This window comes from Nicotiana tomentosiformis, chromosome 12 (assembly GCF_000390325.3).
Source record: "Nicotiana tomentosiformis chromosome 12, ASM39032v3, whole genome shotgun sequence".
Taxonomy (NCBI): Eukaryota; Viridiplantae; Streptophyta; class Magnoliopsida; order Solanales; family Solanaceae; genus Nicotiana; species Nicotiana tomentosiformis.
Genome location: NC_090823.1, coordinates 121,921,981 through 121,938,687, shown reverse-complemented (window position 1 = coordinate 121,938,687; position 16,707 = coordinate 121,921,981). Strand labels below are relative to the sequence as shown.

The 16,707-nt window shown below is 41.4% G+C and overlaps 3 protein-coding genes across 3 annotated transcripts; 2 read left to right on the top strand and 1 right to left on the bottom strand.

Moving 5' to 3' along the window:
- The first annotated feature begins 286 nt into the window (after positions 1 to 286).
- Positions 287 to 2,065, top strand: LOC104097486 (F-box/FBD/LRR-repeat protein At5g56420-like). The gene is made up of 2 exons (XM_033656464.2): positions 287 to 1,111; positions 1,745 to 2,065. The coding sequence occupies exons 1-2, from the start codon at positions 287 to 289 to the stop codon at positions 2,063 to 2,065; spliced, it is 1,146 nt and encodes a 381-aa protein (XP_033512355.2).
- A 1,170-nt stretch (positions 2,066 to 3,235) lies between these two features.
- On the bottom strand, positions 3,236 to 4,636 carry LOC104097484 (pentatricopeptide repeat-containing protein At1g08070, chloroplastic-like). The gene has a single exon (XM_009604045.3). The coding sequence runs from the start codon at positions 4,634 to 4,636 to the stop codon at positions 3,236 to 3,238; it is 1,401 nt and encodes a 466-aa protein (XP_009602340.2).
- A 1,003-nt stretch (positions 4,637 to 5,639) lies between these two features.
- Positions 5,640 to 9,684, top strand: LOC138903325 (uncharacterized). The gene is made up of 6 exons (XM_070191272.1): positions 5,640 to 5,703; positions 5,817 to 5,947; positions 7,724 to 7,796; positions 7,954 to 8,329; positions 9,055 to 9,443; positions 9,653 to 9,684. Exons 1-6 carry the CDS (start codon positions 5,640 to 5,642, stop codon positions 9,682 to 9,684), a joined length of 1,065 nt encoding a protein of 354 aa, XP_070047373.1.
- The last annotated feature ends 7,023 nt before the right edge of the window (positions 9,685 to 16,707 follow it).

Here is a 16,707-nt window from a genome sequence, read left to right as displayed (position 1 = left end):
TCTAGTCATGTAACTTTGGTTTATTAGCCAAACAGAAATTACTTCTCACCAAAAGTGTTTTTGATTAAAAAAAAAAAAAAAAAAACACTTCTCAAAATAAACTTATTTTAGAAGTTTGGCCAAACACGCTAGTATAAGTATACTAAGTTTTACTAATTGTTTAACTCTTAAACTGCATTTCTGCTGTGTTATTGATGCAATCAAGCAATATTGACCTTTTAGCTTTGGTGTTATTTTTAATGTATCAGCAACAAAAATACTTCCTGCTGTAGCCCCCCCTGTAGTAATGGAGGACAAGCTTAGTCAATTGCCAGATGACATTCTTGTATCAATTCTTTCTAAGTTGACATTGAAAGAAGCAGTGCTCACAAGTTTTCTTTCAAGTCGATGGCGCTATATTTGGACACGTGTCACACGTCTCAACTTTAACCTTGTGACAGAGTTTTGCAGAAAGGAAACGTTGAGGCATATCAATTGGGCTAATCATGTCTTGGGTTTGCACAAGTCTTCTCCTTTAGAAGAATTCACTGTCTCTTCTCTTTTTCACAGTAGTTTTCAATATGAAGTTGATAAGTTGCTGAAATTTGCATTATCAACAAAAATCCAAAGCCTTAAGATAGAATTGATACCTCTAGAATGGCCAGATTTCACACACATTCAACCTTGTTTGGATTTGAAGAGGTTCCGGGAGTACTTATCGTCTTCGCCAATCTTTGGATTTAAGAATCTCAAAGTGCTGACTTTAGGTGGCATTGATGTGGACAATCAAGTGGTCAATATTTTCCTCTCGAGCTGCCCCCTTCTTGAACAGTTATCTATAAGAAAATCTCAGGTATTAAAACATCTGGAAATCGGTCCTTCCCTCAAGTTGAGGCATTTGGAAATATATGAATGCAACATAGATTCTCTGGAGATCTGTAATGCCAATATTGCCTCTTTCTGTTTCTATGGAATGGAGAAAACAAACTTGCTTCTAGAGAATGTTACTTCGGTTGTTAATCTTCAGATTGAGATTTTCCGTCCATCGTTGCCTAGACTCGTTGAATTGACTACAATGAAATTCACTCAACTGGTGAAGCTTTCACTTGAAGTAGATACTTGCCAATATAAGGTAAGCATTATTCCCCTCTCACGGGTTCGAGCGGTGGAAACAGCCTCTTGCAGAAATGTAGAGTAAGGTTGCGTACAATAGACCCTTGCGGTCCGGCTCTTCCCCGGATCTCGCGCATAGCGGGAGCTTAGTGCACCAGACTGTCCTTTATAAAGAACAACAAAAAGTTCTGGTGTCTTTTTTTCACACTTCTTTCTGCTGATTTTATCTTTTTCAGGGTCTTGATTTTTATCATTCTTTTCCGAAATTCAACAATCTCAAATGGCTTAATACTGACTGTTAACCGCGCTATTATATTTATGGCAGACTACTTAAAGTTACTCCACTTCTGCAGGCCTCTCCATACCTGCAAATGTTCGAGATCAAGGTATATAGAGGTGTTTATTCTTTTTTTATATGTCACTCTTTTTTTGCTTATCCATCTCAAAGGCTGGACAATTTTCATGCAAAAGAAAAACCATCATCTTTTCCTTTTTGTAGCCTTATCACATCTATCATTTCTTGCTTGCTTTTGTACTTCTCAGTAGAGACTAATGTTGGATGTTTCCCTCAAATATCAATTTTTGATTCACATTTTAAATCAACTACTCCACTATTTCAGAGTATAATTGTATTATTTTTTTGCTTTTTCAGATTACGTGGAGTAATACACAGATCTATATTCCTTCTGCACCTATTATTCCTTATGGACCTATTCGAAAGCTAACCTGGCAAAATCCATATCCGCATCTCAAAGTGGTCAGATATGAAGGTTATCTCGGGGGTTCAGCTGATAATGAATTTATAACTTACCTTGTTGAAAAATCTTTAGCGCTTGAGAAATTCATCGTTACTCCTTGCGATCATTCATCATATTCAAACAAGAGTTCCAAAGTTGAGCGAAGATCAAGAAATCGGGCTTGGCGGCAGCTACAAGGGAAAGTTCCCAAAGGAGTCGAGCTGGTCATACTTTAAATCACCCTCTCGGATGATTCCCCCCCTCCTCCTCTTGGATTAGGCTTCGAAAGTCATTATTTATTCATTGTTTGGTTGATAATGCAGCTATCTATCTACCAAGTATATTCATATTCATCTTAGTCATGAACTCATTATTGTGATAATGTTACAAATTGCTATTTTAACATGGGTCTATCTACCAAGTATATTCATATTCATCTTAGTCATGAACTCATTATTGTGATAATGTTACAAATTGCTATTTTAACATGGGCGTTATTCTCTTTTCCTTTCTTTTCTGCAAAAGAAAGAAATGCCGATACTCTTTCTTTCCTTCCATTAATTGATGCTTTTCTTTCTGTTAACACACCGCAATTTCCCCCTTTTTGCGCACCCTCATCCATGACATATGATGCACATACTAAATAACAAACACCAAACTAAAAGCGTATCCAAGATTTGAACTTTATAGGTTCTGAATTCTACAACAATGATTTCAAGTGCTAATAGTTGGGTTCTAAATTTAAAATTTGTATATATTTAGTGAATTTCAAATCACAAATACAGGGTTTAGGACAAACCTACTGGGTTCGACCGAACCCATAAGTTGCCTTCAAGCTCCGCCCCTGAATATAATACTCCCTCCGTCTAAAATTACGGATGAACTCCAGAGGCTGCTGGATGGCATCACTTAGTAGCTTCTTTTGTTGCTGGTCTTTAACAAAATATGGGCTAAGCAGCTTCAAGTAGGGCTATGTCATACTTCCAGCAGAACATGAACACCTTGGATTCCGACCAGTAAGCATCTCTGCATTGTCAAATTTTGCATGGGGTTTTCAACAATTCCTGGAAGGTAACATCCAACTTGGCCCCAACATATGCAGGGATTTGTAATTACGCAATGGTATAAGATACATGCAGTATTCTTTTAGCAAACAACAATCTCTGCCTATCTTCAGCTGACTTACATGTAATAACCACATATACTAATCTCTTCTCACGCTCCCCAGAAGAATTTGTCAAAGTAGTAACACAATACAGAATCTTCAAGACACCGGCTTCTCATCCTAATGCAGATATTAGCATGAATTACTTCTGATCTTAGCCATTTATATCTGAAAAAATGAGCCAATGGGCTTACATGTTGGCGCGATATCACGTGATAACCGGAATATTATTATATTAACGCTAGTAATCCAGAAAATCAAGCTCAAATACTCTTGATTTAAGAACTACATTCATTGCTTGAAGTGTGTTGCATATGACATCAATCTGACAGTGTACGCTATCAGCAACAAGAAATTCATGAACAGAACCATCTATTTCAATAAAAGAACATCCAGGTTGCTTCTGGATTCCCTCAGCACCCATATTCCTCCTTACCATTCTCACATCCTTCCACCTAGATGCAGAGGCATAAGCATTAGACAGCAGCACATGTGCCCCACATTTCTCTGGCTCCAATTCACTAATCTTTTTGGCAGCAACTTCCGCCAACTCTACATTTCCGTGTCTACTACCCGCGAAAAGCAAGGATCGCCAAATGATAGCATCTGGCTGAGTGGGCATATAACGGATGAACTCCATAGCCTCAACAACAAGATTTGCACGGCCCAAAAGATCAACCAGGCAGCCATAGTGCTCAACCCCGGGGGACAATTTGTATTGCCCGGTCATCTTCTCAAAGTAGTAAAACCCGTCACCAACACACCCACCATGACTACAGGCAGATAAGATCCCAAGAAATGTTACGCCATTTGGCCTTACTCCACTTGATCCTTCCATTAGTGAAAATAATTGCAAAGCCTCATCGGATCTTGCATTCATAGCTAGCCCAGAAATCATCATACTCCACGAATAAACATCCTTATTACTTAACAAATAAAAAACTTCAAGAGCCTTATCAACTAATCCACATTTAGAGTACATATCAATCAAAGAATTCTTCACTACAAGGTTCATTTCAATACCACTCTTTTCACAATAATTATGCACCCACCTTCCCAAAACTAGTGCACCCAAATGCCCACATGCAGAAGCAACACAAGCAATTGTGGCAGGTTCGGCCTTAACCCCAGCCATCTGCATCTCCCTAAATAGCTCTATTGCTTCCTTAAACATGTCCGATTGCAAATAACCTGCAATCATAGAAGTCCAACAGACTGCATTTTTATCTAACAATCTATCAAAAACCTTTCTAGCATCCTCTAACCGCCCACATTTTGTGTACATGTCAACTAAAGAAGAACCCAGAAAGACATCAATCACAAGCCCATAAACAACAATCAACCCATGAATCTTCTTCCCCAAATCAAGCAACCCAGTTCTTGCACACGCTGTAAGAGCACTCACGATACTTACATCATTCAACCTCACACCACTTCTGAGCAACAATTTTCCAAACATTTTCACTGCTTGATGACAAAACCCACATTGTAAATACCCAGAAATCATACTATTCCAAGTGACAACATCTCGAACTGAGTCAGGCATATATTCAAATACCTTCTGTGCAAACTCAATAACCCCGCACTGGAAATACATATAAACCAATGCATTTTGCACAAATACATCAAATCCAAACCCCATTTTCAAACTCACACAATGAACTTCAACACCCTTGTGAAAACTATTTAATCTACCGCAAGCTTTCAGTACAAAAGGGAAAGTGAAATTATCAAGAATCATACTTTTCCGCATCATTTGATTGTAAAGACTAATGGCTTGTTCAGGGAATGTACTGTGGGAGTATGCACGGAGGAGGAAATTACAAGAATGGACATTTTGGTTAGGGATTTGGGAGAAAAGGGTGTGTGAAAAGGTGAGGGTAAAATCGGGATTTGAAAGACAATGGTTGAGGAGTTGGCTGGAAATGTAAGGGTTTGTGAAGTAGCCTGAAGTGAGGGCATGACAGAGGATTTGGGTGAAATGGTTGAAGAGTTTATGGGTTTGTAAAAGAGATAAAGAGAATGTGTGATAAGTTGTTTGAGATGTAAGAAGAATAGAGATTAGGATTTTGGGTATTGGAGGTTTGAGTTTGGAGGGAATACTCAGCAGCATTTGGTTGCATAACTAACATTTGACAGCGGTGTGCAACAAGAGAGTTTGCAGGGGCTACATTAAAAGCAAAGTTTGGCACGACTAGAATATAGGATTTTGTTTTAGCATTAAAAATTTTTAAACAATGTGAAGTAGGATATTAATATAACTTAATGAATATAGAGAGAGGAAATAAATAACATTTTTACATAAATGTATGAAACAAAAAAAAATGTCTAAATTATAGTATATTTTTATACTTCTTTGTCTTTTATAGCCCGTTCGGTCAAGCTTCTAAAATCAACTTATTTTGAAAACCGTTTTTTCTCAAAAGTATTTTTTTCGGGAGAATCAATTTGTGTTTGACTAATTAATTTGAAAACCAACATTTAGTGTTTGGCCAAGCTTTTAAAAATATTTTTAAGTGTATTTTTCTCAAAAGTATTTTTCAAGAAAAACTATTTTTTCTGTTTCTCAAAAAATGCATTCGGTTATACTTAGAAGCACTTTTTTTCTTCTAAAAGTTTCTTGTTAAACTTATTCACTTGCAATAATGGTTGTCATATACACAGTTCTCTTGAAGCTCATCTTTGTTGGGAAGAAGCAGCAGCCTGCAAGTATTGAACCGAGTCTTTGGCCCTTTTACTCATAAAAAAGAAAGAAAGAACCTCAAAATGGATGTGAATGTTCAATCTGTTAACATTGTGTTGCTGTATGGAATGCAAGCTAGAGCTACAGGAGAGTCTAAGAAAACTAAAACTACTGAAACTTTTAACATCAAACAGTCAACGAACTACTGAGGAGAAGGAAGAGCAGAATGTGGATGTTGCTGCTGCTACTCGTAGGAGGCTGCTGCTACTCGTAGGAGGACTAGGCATATTTACCCTTAAAATCGGATAACAATTAAATTTGTAAGTGGTTTTAATGATATGTTATTTCACTCGGCACAAACTGAGAAATACAAGAATTGAAGTTAAAAATTAACTGTAAAATGAGACAAACCAATGTAACGCGCAACTTTGGCCCTCGAGCTAGGTCGCCTCGAACCAACTAAGTATATTATTGAAAAGTAAGAACTGAATAACTGAATAAGAGAGCTTAAGAGAGAAAACATAATATATTATTTTGTTATGAGTGTCTCTTTACAAAATGATTGGAACCCCCTTTATATAGTAGAAGAGTTCTACATATGGTACAATTCTAAATACATAAGGAAATTTTCTGATTGGCTAATCAACAGGTCTTGACTTGATACATGCCGAGATCTCCGCCACAATCCTCGCCCGATTACGGATTCCTCGGCTTTCTGTTATTCGACCTAGCAGGCTTCCTTCGATCTCGCTAGATCCCTGTCCTTATCGGTCTCGACCTTATTTGGTCTCGATCTCGATCAATCCCTGAATCACGATCTAGGCAATATTTATTCATGTAACGATCCAATATAACTTGGGATTGAACCTCGGTCTACCACCCCCGTCTCGATTAACTATACAAAATCGGGCAACTATACAAAATCGGGCAAGTCCGATTTTGACCGTATACAGATAGTCCCCTCATTTTTTGGAGAGTAATGACAAGAAACGATTTGAGCCTTCGATCATGACGTAATCGTCGTGACATAAGCAGTAGAAGTGACAGAAACGTCTCGTCGGTACAGTTCCCTAGGTATTTAATGCGCGTCAGTCGACGGTCGGCCACCACCAGTTTTGAACCGTCGTTGTGAAAACGATATATAGCCCATTTCTTCATCATTCCAAAATTTTATTTTCGAAACTTTTCCATTCCTATCTTCATAGTTTTTCGCCTTCTCCAAAGCTCCATATTTCCAAGTTTTCAAATTTCGTTGATGTTCTTCTTAAAACACCAAATACTTCAATCTCTTTTCTCTTTCGTTCACAAAAACTAAATGGCAAAAACATCTAAAACTGTTTCGCAAAAAGAGGTTGTTTCCTCATCTCGGTCGGCCGGCGAGAAGCCAGTGGTGGAGCTACGCCTTGAGGAACTTATTCCTGGGGGGTGTGTTATTGATTTCGATTTTAAGGTCGAGAAAACCTCATCGGTTGCTGGTCGATGCGAACCGGTATCGAGATATATATGCTCGATACCCAAAAGACTTCTTGATCTGGTGAAGAAAGATTGCAATTGGGAAAACAAAGAGGTTGTGATACCAGCACCGGAGGAAGCGATCACTACCCACGTGGAAGGGTACCTGAGTGTTTATACTTATCCTTTCACGCTGGGTCCCCCTCGATCCGGTTATCGTCGATTTTTGCAAGAAATACCAGGTGACCCTCGACCAAATTAACCCTTCTTTTCTAGAGGATCGTGATACTGCTCTGTTTCTTTGTGTGCAAAATCGACGGGCTTCCCTTCACCCTCGACCACCTTGTAAGATTATATAGCCCTCGACTCTACCGAGTTGGGATGATAAAGCTTCAACGCCGGGCCACCAAGGCATTCACCTCGAGTATAGATAAAGACAAAGATCGGGGCTGGATGGGCCGGTTTGTTCGGGTGAAGACCTCAGACCTAATCTCGGCTGAGAGTATGACATTTCTTGAGAAATAGAATATGAAATGTAAGTATGATCCCATTTTTAGTTTTTGTTGTTTTTACTTCTTCATCTTTTCTTATCAGTGTTTTTCTCGATGCAGTCGTTGCTTGGATGCCAGGAGCGGTTCCTCACCTCGAGAACTGGGTCAGGAGCCTGGTTTCAATGTTAACATACGCCGAGCGTGCGTGGCGCGATTTATCAAAGGGACAGTAGGAGGCTCGTACTCATGGTAAGCCTTCTTCTTGGCTTGCCGATTTGCCTATCGTTCAAGCATCTTTTCAAACATGAGTTTACTTACTTTCTCCTTTTGTAGGTCTCGGAAAGGATACAGCTATGAGACCCCCGTCCGGTAATGAAGAAGCCTTACTGCCTATCTCGAAACCGGTGAAGGTGATTAAAATAAAAATGGCCTTGGACTTCAAGGGTCAAAACCCCAAGAAAAGAACGGCCCGTAAACCCAAGGGGAACACAATCCCACTGACTACGGAGTCGGTCCAAATTCTAATGGATGAAGAAGAAGAAGAAGAAGAAGAAGAAGAAGAAGAAGAAGAAGAAGAAGAAGAAGAAGAAGGTGATTCTGGGCTGGTGGCCCGTGCACGAGCTAGCACCGATATTCAGAAGACTTCGAAAACGGTGAAAGTCAATACTGCTCCGTCTAGGTTCGACGAGGTCGAAGAGGAGACTCCGACGTAAGTTCCCAAACCGAGGGGAACCGAAGATACTTTACCTCGGGGTGAAAAGACCATTGAAGAGGCGGCAGATGCCGATGCAGAAACCAGGCTTGAAGCTCGTCGAGAGGGAGGCGATTCCCCAAAAACCTACTTGGGGTAATAGAGATAGGGGATTTCCCCTCGTTTCCTTCATTTTCCCAGTCGATGATACGTGACGCTCAAGCCATGGAGATTTGTCACGGAGAGGGGGCCCACAAGGAGGAAGATCATTTCCGTGGTTATTTTATCGGGATAGAAGATATCACCGGTCTGAGTGACTTAGAGGCTCCGAAGAAGAGCTCAGGCAAGGCGGGAGTTTCTTGTCTTTTCAACGAAGCTCAACAGGCCCTGAATCGGGTAAGTTCATTTTCTCTTTGTTAATTTTCATACTTGTATAATTCCTTCTTTCTATTTTTGTTGGCCTATGTGCTTCATCAGGAGGTATTTCTCCGATCCCGAGGGGAGGTGAGCTGGTACAAAGCCGAAATCCGAGGGCTTACTGAGGAGATGGATGCCTTCAAGCTTCTCAGTGAGCAGAGAGAAGGAGAAGCAAAATGATTTCGGGCTGAGCTAGAAGTAGCTCGGAGAGAACAAGCCAATTTGTCCGAGCAGGTAAAGATAATCTTTGAAGTTAATGACACTCACTCGGGCGTGATGGCTAACAGTTCGGTCCCACAGGTCTAGCAAAAGCTCGATGTGATCAGGCAGCTTCGTGTTGAAGTGGACGCCGTAAAAGCAGAGGCCGAGGAGTGGAAAGAGAACATGGATCGCCTTGCCTCAGAAAAGGAGGATGCCCGTACTCAACTGGCCTCGGATGAGACCCAACTCCGAAGCTTAAAAGAGAAGGCCTTGGTGCAAGCCAAGAAAATCGAGGAGTTCCAGTCTCGGTTGGGCTCAGCAACTTCTGATCGAGAGAGACTGGCTATAGAACTTCCAGCGGACAAATCAGAGGTCGAAATAGCCACGGCTAATGTTGATGCAATGGTGGTCGTCTACCGGTCCGATGCTAAAGCTGCTCAGATTCGAGCAAAGGAGGTTGCCGAGCATGCTAAATGCCAGTCTCGGAGGGAGACTCTCGAGGAGATCAATGCTCGTGGCTTCGATCTTACAGCCGAGATCGAGAATGCTAAGGAGCTTGAAGCCGAAGCCAGAATGTTGGCCTTTCCTGATGATGATGATACCGGGAGTATAAGCGAATCTAAAAGCGAAAGAGGCCTCGAATGCAGAGATGCTGCTCCCGGAGAAGACTAAGTCCTTTAGTATTTTTTGCATTTCTTTTAAGACCGTTTCGGTCTTTTGTAGAGAAATTTGATCGGGCCATGTTGCCTTTGTAAATGATTTGTGACGTGTATATATATAAAATCTTTCTTCCTTTCTGCCTTATAAAATTATGAAATTGTATTCTAAGGTCCGAGGTTTAGACAATTTGATTGAAACCGAACTAGTATAGCCCTTAGGCTTTACGATCGAGTGAGTGCTTGCTCGAACTCGAAGTAAGGTAACCCTTAGGTTTTTTATTTGAGCAAGGATGGTCTCTCGAACTCAAAGCAAAAACAGCCCTTAGGCTTTTGTATTAGGCCGATATAGCCTTTGTAAAATGATTGTTTATGGCTTTATACCCTTTTCGGCTTGAAAAAGTTTTTTATCATTTGTATTTACAAAACTTGTAATGCCTTAGCATGCAATAAGAAACTGTTCGGGAGTTCGAATAATTTTGTACTCATTAGAGTTTTCGAGGCTTGATATTATCGAAGCCTTTTATGATTTTGCCTGGGGTAGCCTTTTTAACCGATTTATGAGGGAATTCGAAGGCCTATTTTATTACGGAATTCGGACGTCTCCGAACTGTGTTAATTCGGCCGTAACCTTTTTAGTTCGGGATTTTCCCCTTAGGCTTATTTTCCCATTTTACTTCGAGCTTGCCCGAAGTGTCTGTCCCCGAGTGGGGTGGCCTTGGCCTACAAAAATCGAGGGTTGCCTAAAAGGTCTTATAATCTTGGAGTTTTAATGATTCGATCTCGTTTATTTTTCTGACGGCAGTCCCTGAGCGTGGGGGTAATTATCCTAACTCTGGTTATGGTCGGCCCTTAAGCCTGTTTACATAATAGATCGATAGTATGAAATTTTAAAGTAGAAAAAAAAATTCTAAGGCATGAGATATCGGCAAAGAAAAATACTTCTCTTTATATATGATTATACATGCATACATGGTCTGTGCCAAGGCTCGAGCAAACTACGCGGGCATGGTTCGTTTGACCGTTTGGCCCTTACAAATTTTTTCTATCGAGACCATGCTGCCATGAAGTAATTTCTTCGCATCAAAGTTGACATTCGAGGGCAATGTCCCCCAGTATTCGAGGTTGATTGTAAATAAACCTCGGATACTGTTGAATTGTTCTAAGTTAGCACGATCAATGGTTGTCTCATTAAAAACCTCGCCGGAAAACCCATTTGGGACAAAACCGGTCTAAGGGAAAAGAGTACAACGCGTGCTTTCAGACCTAAAGGCTTCGTGTCGGAGAATCCATCGTTATTTCTGGTCGAACACCTACAAGGGTTAGTTTAAAATATAAATGAAAATGGAAGGGGTCATACCTTAGCAGTAGTATCGTTTTAGGTGCGATATGTTCCAATTGCTCGGCAATTATTCACCATTCATCGTGCCGAGCTTGTAGGATCCTTTTCCGATGATTTCGAGAACTTGGTACGATCCTTCCCAGTTCGGACCCAGTTTCTATGCATTCGGATTTCGGGTGTTGAGGGTAACTTTTCTTAGCACCAAGTCCCCGATGTAAAAATGTCGAACATTGGCTCTTCGATTGTAGTACCTTTTGTTCCGCTATTTTTGAGCGGCCAATCGGACGAAAGCGGCTTCGCGTCTTTCGTCCAACAATTCTAGGCCTGTATTCATGGTCTCGTTATTCTAATCCTTTGTTGCATATCGAAACCTGATGCTAGGTTCTCCGACCTCGATCGGGATCAGAGCTTGGCGCCATAAACTAACGAGAACGGTGTTGCTCCCGTGCTGGATTTCGATGTTGTGCGGTATGCCCATAGAACCTCGGGTAGTATTTCTCTCCATTTTTCTTTGACGTCGGTCAATCTCTTCTTAAGATTTTGGATGATGGTTTTGTTGGTCGATTCGGCTTGTCCGTTCCCGCTGGGATGATAAGGTGTTGATAGGATCCTTTTGATCTTGTGATCCTCGAGAAATTTAATTACTTTGCTGTCGATGAATTGTTTTCCATTATCACATACAATTTCTAAGGGAATCCCGAATCGACATATGATGTGGTCCCAAATGAAGACTATGACTTCCTTTTCTCTGACTTTCTCGAAAGCCTGTGCTTCAACCCATTTAGAGAAATAATCAGTCATAAACAAAATAAATTAAACTTTACCTGGGGCCGACGAGAGAGGGCCAACGATGTCCATTCCCCATTTCATGAAGGGCCATGGGGACATGACCGAGTGGAGTACTTCCTTGGGTTGATGAATAATGGGCGCATGCCTTTGGAGTTTGTCGCATTTTCGAATGAACTCCCTTGTATCCTTCCCCATATCGGTCCAATAGTACCCTGCTCTGATTACTTTGTGGACCAGCGATTCGGCACCAGAATGATTTCCACAAGTTCCCTCGTGCACTTCCCGTAGGATGTAGTCGGTATCTCCCGGTCCCAAACATATTTCCAACGGTCCATCGAACGTCTTTCTAAACAGTGTTCCATCTTCAGAAAAAATGAATTGTGTTGCCTTTATGCATATAGCTCTCAACTCATTTGGATCTGATGGAAGCTTCTCGTTCTTTAGGTACTCTATGTACTTGTTTCTCGAATGGCATTATATTATAACAGTAGGTATCGTACTTAATGATAAATGAGGTCTTTTCCTGATCCTCCGGGTTTATTTGTATCTGGTTGTACCCGGAGTAGGCATCAAGAAAACTGAAAGTCTCGTGGACGGTCGTGGCATCGATCATACGATCGATATTAGGCAAAGGAAAAGAATCATTGGGGCATGCTTTATTCAGGTCTTTATAATCTATACACATACTAAGTTTGTTTCCCTTCTTAGGTACTACCACTATGTTTGCTAACCATTCGGGATACTTTACTTCCCGAATGGATCCTATTTTGAGAAGTTTGGTTACTTCGTCCTTGATGAAGGCATGTTTGACCTCGGACTGGGGCCTTCTTTTTTGCTTCACCGGGCTGAATTTAGGGTCCAGGCTCAGTTTGTGAGTGGTAATTTTTTGTGGGATCCCTGTCATATCGAGGTGAGACCAAGCAAAACAATATATGTTAGCTTTAAGGAAATGAATAAGTTGTTTCCTAAGCTCTGGGGTTAGCCCCGTGCCCGGGTATACCTTTTGTTCGGGCTAATGCTTGGCTAGTGTGACTTGTTCCAGCTCTTCGACCGTCGATTTGGTGGCGTCGGAGTCATCGTGAATTATGAAGGATCGAGGGATCCAGTAGTCGTCATCCTCGTCGATCCCTTGCTTCTGTAATTGGGTCGAGGCCGGTGTCTGTGGTTGCTATTTGGCCTCCTGCTTTCCCTTCAAATTTGATCCCTTCATTGATGAGAGCGTCGATACCGATATCACTTCATCGACTTCAAACATCTCCTTGGTGGCGGGTTGTTCTCCGTACACTGTTTTGACTCCCTCCGATGTCGAGAACTTCAGAACTTGGTGAAGGGTCGAGGGTATTGCCCTCATGTTATGGATCCACGGCCTTCCGAGTAGGGCATTGTACCTCCTGTCACCCTCGATCACGTGGAACTTTGTTTCTTGGATGGTCCCGGCCATGTTCACTGGCAAAGTAATTTCACCTTTGGTGATTTCGCTTGCCATGTTGAAGCCGTTAAGTACTCAGGCTGTAGGCACAATTTGATCTTGTAGGCCGAGCTGTTCTACGACCCTCGATCGAATAATGTTGGCCGAGCTACCTGAATCAATCAAAACACATTTAACTTGAATTTTATTCATAAGGACAGATATTACCAGTGCATCGTTATAGGGTTGTAAGATCCCCTCTGCATCCTCGTCATTGAAAGACAAGGTCCCTTCCGGTATGTAGTCTCGAGTCCGTTTTTCCCTCGCGATCAACACCTTGGTGCATTTGAATACAGTCCCCTGAGGAGTATCGACCCCGTCAACAATCATATGGATCACGTGTTGTGGCTCTTCTTGCTCATTCTGTTTGTTTGAATCTTTGTTCCTTAAATGATTTTTAGCTCGATCGCTTAAGAATTCTCGAAGATGCCCTTCGTTGAACAAACAGGCTACCTCCTCCCTCAGCTGTCTGCAATCTTCTGTTTTATGACCATGGTGCCATGATATTTGCACATTTGATTAGGATTTCTCTGGGCCGAATCAATGTGTAAAGATTGGGGCCACCTGGTGTCTTTGATGAGCCCAATGGCCGATACAATAGCTGATGCATCAATGTTAAAATTGTCGTAGTGCTTCTTTGGGTTCGACATTTCTGTCGAAACTTCTTTTACTCATGAGCCCTCGAGAGATCTGTCCTCGATAATGTCTTCTATTAGTTCGATCGGGGTTGCGTCCAGGCCCGTTGTTTCTCCGATCTCCACCATATGGCTGATATCGATATATGTTTGACCGTGGTTCCCGGTCAATATCCCTTTTAACTATGTCCATGGTCCTGTTTGGGTAAACGGACCCGTAAGGAGTCCCCAACTAGTCATCCTCGACCCTAATCTTTGACTGGTACTGATTATGTACGTCGGCCCAGGTTACAGCTGGATGTTCGATTAAGTTCTACTTCAACTGTTGAGAGGCTACCGAACTTCGTATATTTAGGCCTTGAGTGAAATCCTGAACGGCCCAATCGTCAGCGACTCGGGGCAGATCCATGCGCTGTATTTGGAACCGAGATACAAACTCTATGAGCATCTCGTTATCTGTCTATTTTACTTTGAAAAGGTCCGATTTTCTAGTCTCGACCTTTATCGCTCTGGCGTGTGCTTTGACGAAGGAATCAGCTAGCATGGCAAAAGAATCAATGGAGTTAGGTGGCAAATTATGATACCATATCATCACCCCCTTTGATAAAGTTTCTCCAAATTTCTTCAGTAGTACGGACTCAATCTCATCGTCCTCTAGATCGTTCCCCTTTATTGCATATATGTAAGAAGTAACATGCTCGTTGGGGTCGGTAGTTTCATTATACTTGGGAATTTCTGGCATTCGGAATTTCTTCGGAATGGGCTTAGGATCCGCGCTCGGGGGGAAGGCCTTTTGTACGAACTTCTTTGAATCCAAACCCTTCAAAATCGGCGGTGCCCCCGGAATTTGATCAACTAGGGAATTATATGTTTCCATTTTTTTTGTCATTCGCTTCAATTCTCTTCTCCCCCGATTCAATTCGCTTTGTCAACTCCTCGAACATTTTCAAGATAGCGGGGTCAGTCCCTGACTCATTCACATTTGACCTCCCGGGCACTGGTTCGGCCCTGTGAACAACTTCCTGTGATGGCTCGGGTTCGACCCTACTCGGTGCGTGGTTCTGATTTTGAAGTTGTGCTATTGCAACTTATTGAGCCTGCAGCATTTCGAATATTATTCGAAGGCTGATTCCGCCTTCTTCACCGCCCTGTGCATTCTGACCGGCTGATCGAACGTCTCTGCAGATGCTACTTTTGGGGTCGACGCCTAGATTTTCATTCAGGGCAACATAGGAACTGACGTCGATGGGGTCTGCAACTGGTACTCCCTCGAGATCAACTGGAAGCACTTTGTTTCCTAGGGCAGCTACGTTGTCATTTTCGCCATGAAAATCAAGACCATTGTCGATGTGTGTGGGTACTGCTTGAGAGTTCGACATGCTGATCCTGGAATCAAAAACGCTTACAAGAACAAGTGTAAAGCAGTGTGTGTTATTAAAATTAGCACCAGGCAATCACTATTATCCTTAGTCCCACGGTGGACGGCAAACTGTTTACCCTTAAAATCGGATAACAATTAAATTTGTAAGTGGCTTTAAGGATATGTGATTTCACTTGGCACAAACTGAGAAATACAATAATTGAAGTTAGAAATTAACTGTAAAATAAGACAAACCAATGTAACGCGCAACTTTGGCCCTCGAGCTAGGTCGCCCTCGAACCAATGTAAAATGAGATAAACCAATGTAGCGTGCAACTTTGGCCCTCGAGCTAGGTCGCCCTCGAACCAACTGAGTATATTATTGAAAAGTAAGAACTTAACAATTGAATAAGAGAGCTTAAGAGAGAAAACGTAATATATTGCTTTGTTATGAGTGTCTCTTTACAAAATGATTGGAACCCCCTTTATATAGTAGAAGAGTTCTACATATGGTACAATTCTAAATACAGAAGAAAATCTTCTGATTGGCTAATCAACAGGTCTTGACATGATACATGCCGAGATCTCCGCCACAATCCTCGCCCGATCACGAATTCCTCGGCTTTCTGTTATTCGACCTAGCAGGCTTCCTTCGATCTCGCTAGATCCCTATCTTTCTCGGTCTCGACCTTAGCTGGTCTCGATCGATCCCTGAATCACGAGCTAGGCAATATTTATTCATGTAACAATCCAATATAACTTGGGATTGAACCTCAGTTTGTCACCCCGGTCTCGATTACCATAGCCCGATTTTGACCCTATACACATGATAATTAGGAACGTGAAGAGGCACAATCCTAAATAAGCTGACGTCTGGTATTTGATTTCTTATATCCATTTTGGTAAATAATCGGTGAAATATAACACGAGATTCGTAAATATAATACATGAAATTTTTGTAGGGTCATTTTCGTATGCCCCGTAAGGCCAACTCGAACCAACGATCCATTCACAGTAACAAAGATGCAAATCTAACAGCTTGGTTAAGTTTTAGTTTAGCGTTAAACTTATGACGGTCATGAGAAAATTCTAGTGTCTAATGTTGAAACTTTGTTAACCTTTAGTCGACAGGTCAAATACAACGCCTCTCGGAACCTTCTCTATTAAGAACGTCCACTTGCACTTGATGAAAGGTCTTTAGGGCAAAGCTAAAACTTTAGTGGATTATGTCAAAGTATATTTTTAGATAGCCAAAATCTTAATTTATTTTCCTTCTCTTTCTCTGTGGCCATGGTTCATAAAAGCCAAGTTCAGACCACCCTACGCTTTGTTTCTTTGATAATTTTAACTAGGGCAGTACTGGTGGGAGAGCAGCACACTACTACGTGAACCTTTTCTCAGCTTGCAATTTCAGTATTTAAAGGAGAGACTTAAGGATATTTTTGCAATAGATCAGATCAATATAGTTGACGCCGCAAACCTTTGATGAAGACAACCAAGACAAACAAGCATAGAAAATTCATCAGAA

What these genes read in the sequence shown, in the direction of transcription:
- LOC104097486 (XM_033656464.2), top strand. Translation starts at nt 287, where the DNA reads ATGGAGGACAAGCTTAGTCAATTGCCAGATGACATTCTTGTATCAATT. An exon ending in TAGATACTTGCCAATATAAG is followed by an intron (nt 1,112 to 1,744) that starts GTAAGCATTATT and finishes TTGCTTTTTCAG; the next exon opens with ATTACGTGGAGTAATACACA.
- LOC104097484 (XM_009604045.3), bottom strand. Translation starts at nt 4,636, where the DNA reads ATGGGGTTTGGATTTGATGTATTTGTGCAAAATGCATTGGTTTATATG.
- LOC138903325 (XM_070191272.1), top strand. Translation starts at nt 5,640, where the DNA reads ATGGTTGTCATATACACAGTTCTCTTGAAGCTCATCTTTGTTGGGAAG. An exon ending in GAAGAAGCAGCAGCCTGCAA is followed by an intron (nt 5,704 to 5,816) that starts GTATTGAACCGA and finishes AATGCAAGCTAG; the next exon opens with AGCTACAGGAGAGTCTAAGA. An exon ending in GTCGAAGAGGAGACTCCGAC is followed by an intron (nt 8,330 to 9,054) that starts GTAAGTTCCCAA and finishes CGATGTGATCAG; the next exon opens with GCAGCTTCGTGTTGAAGTGG.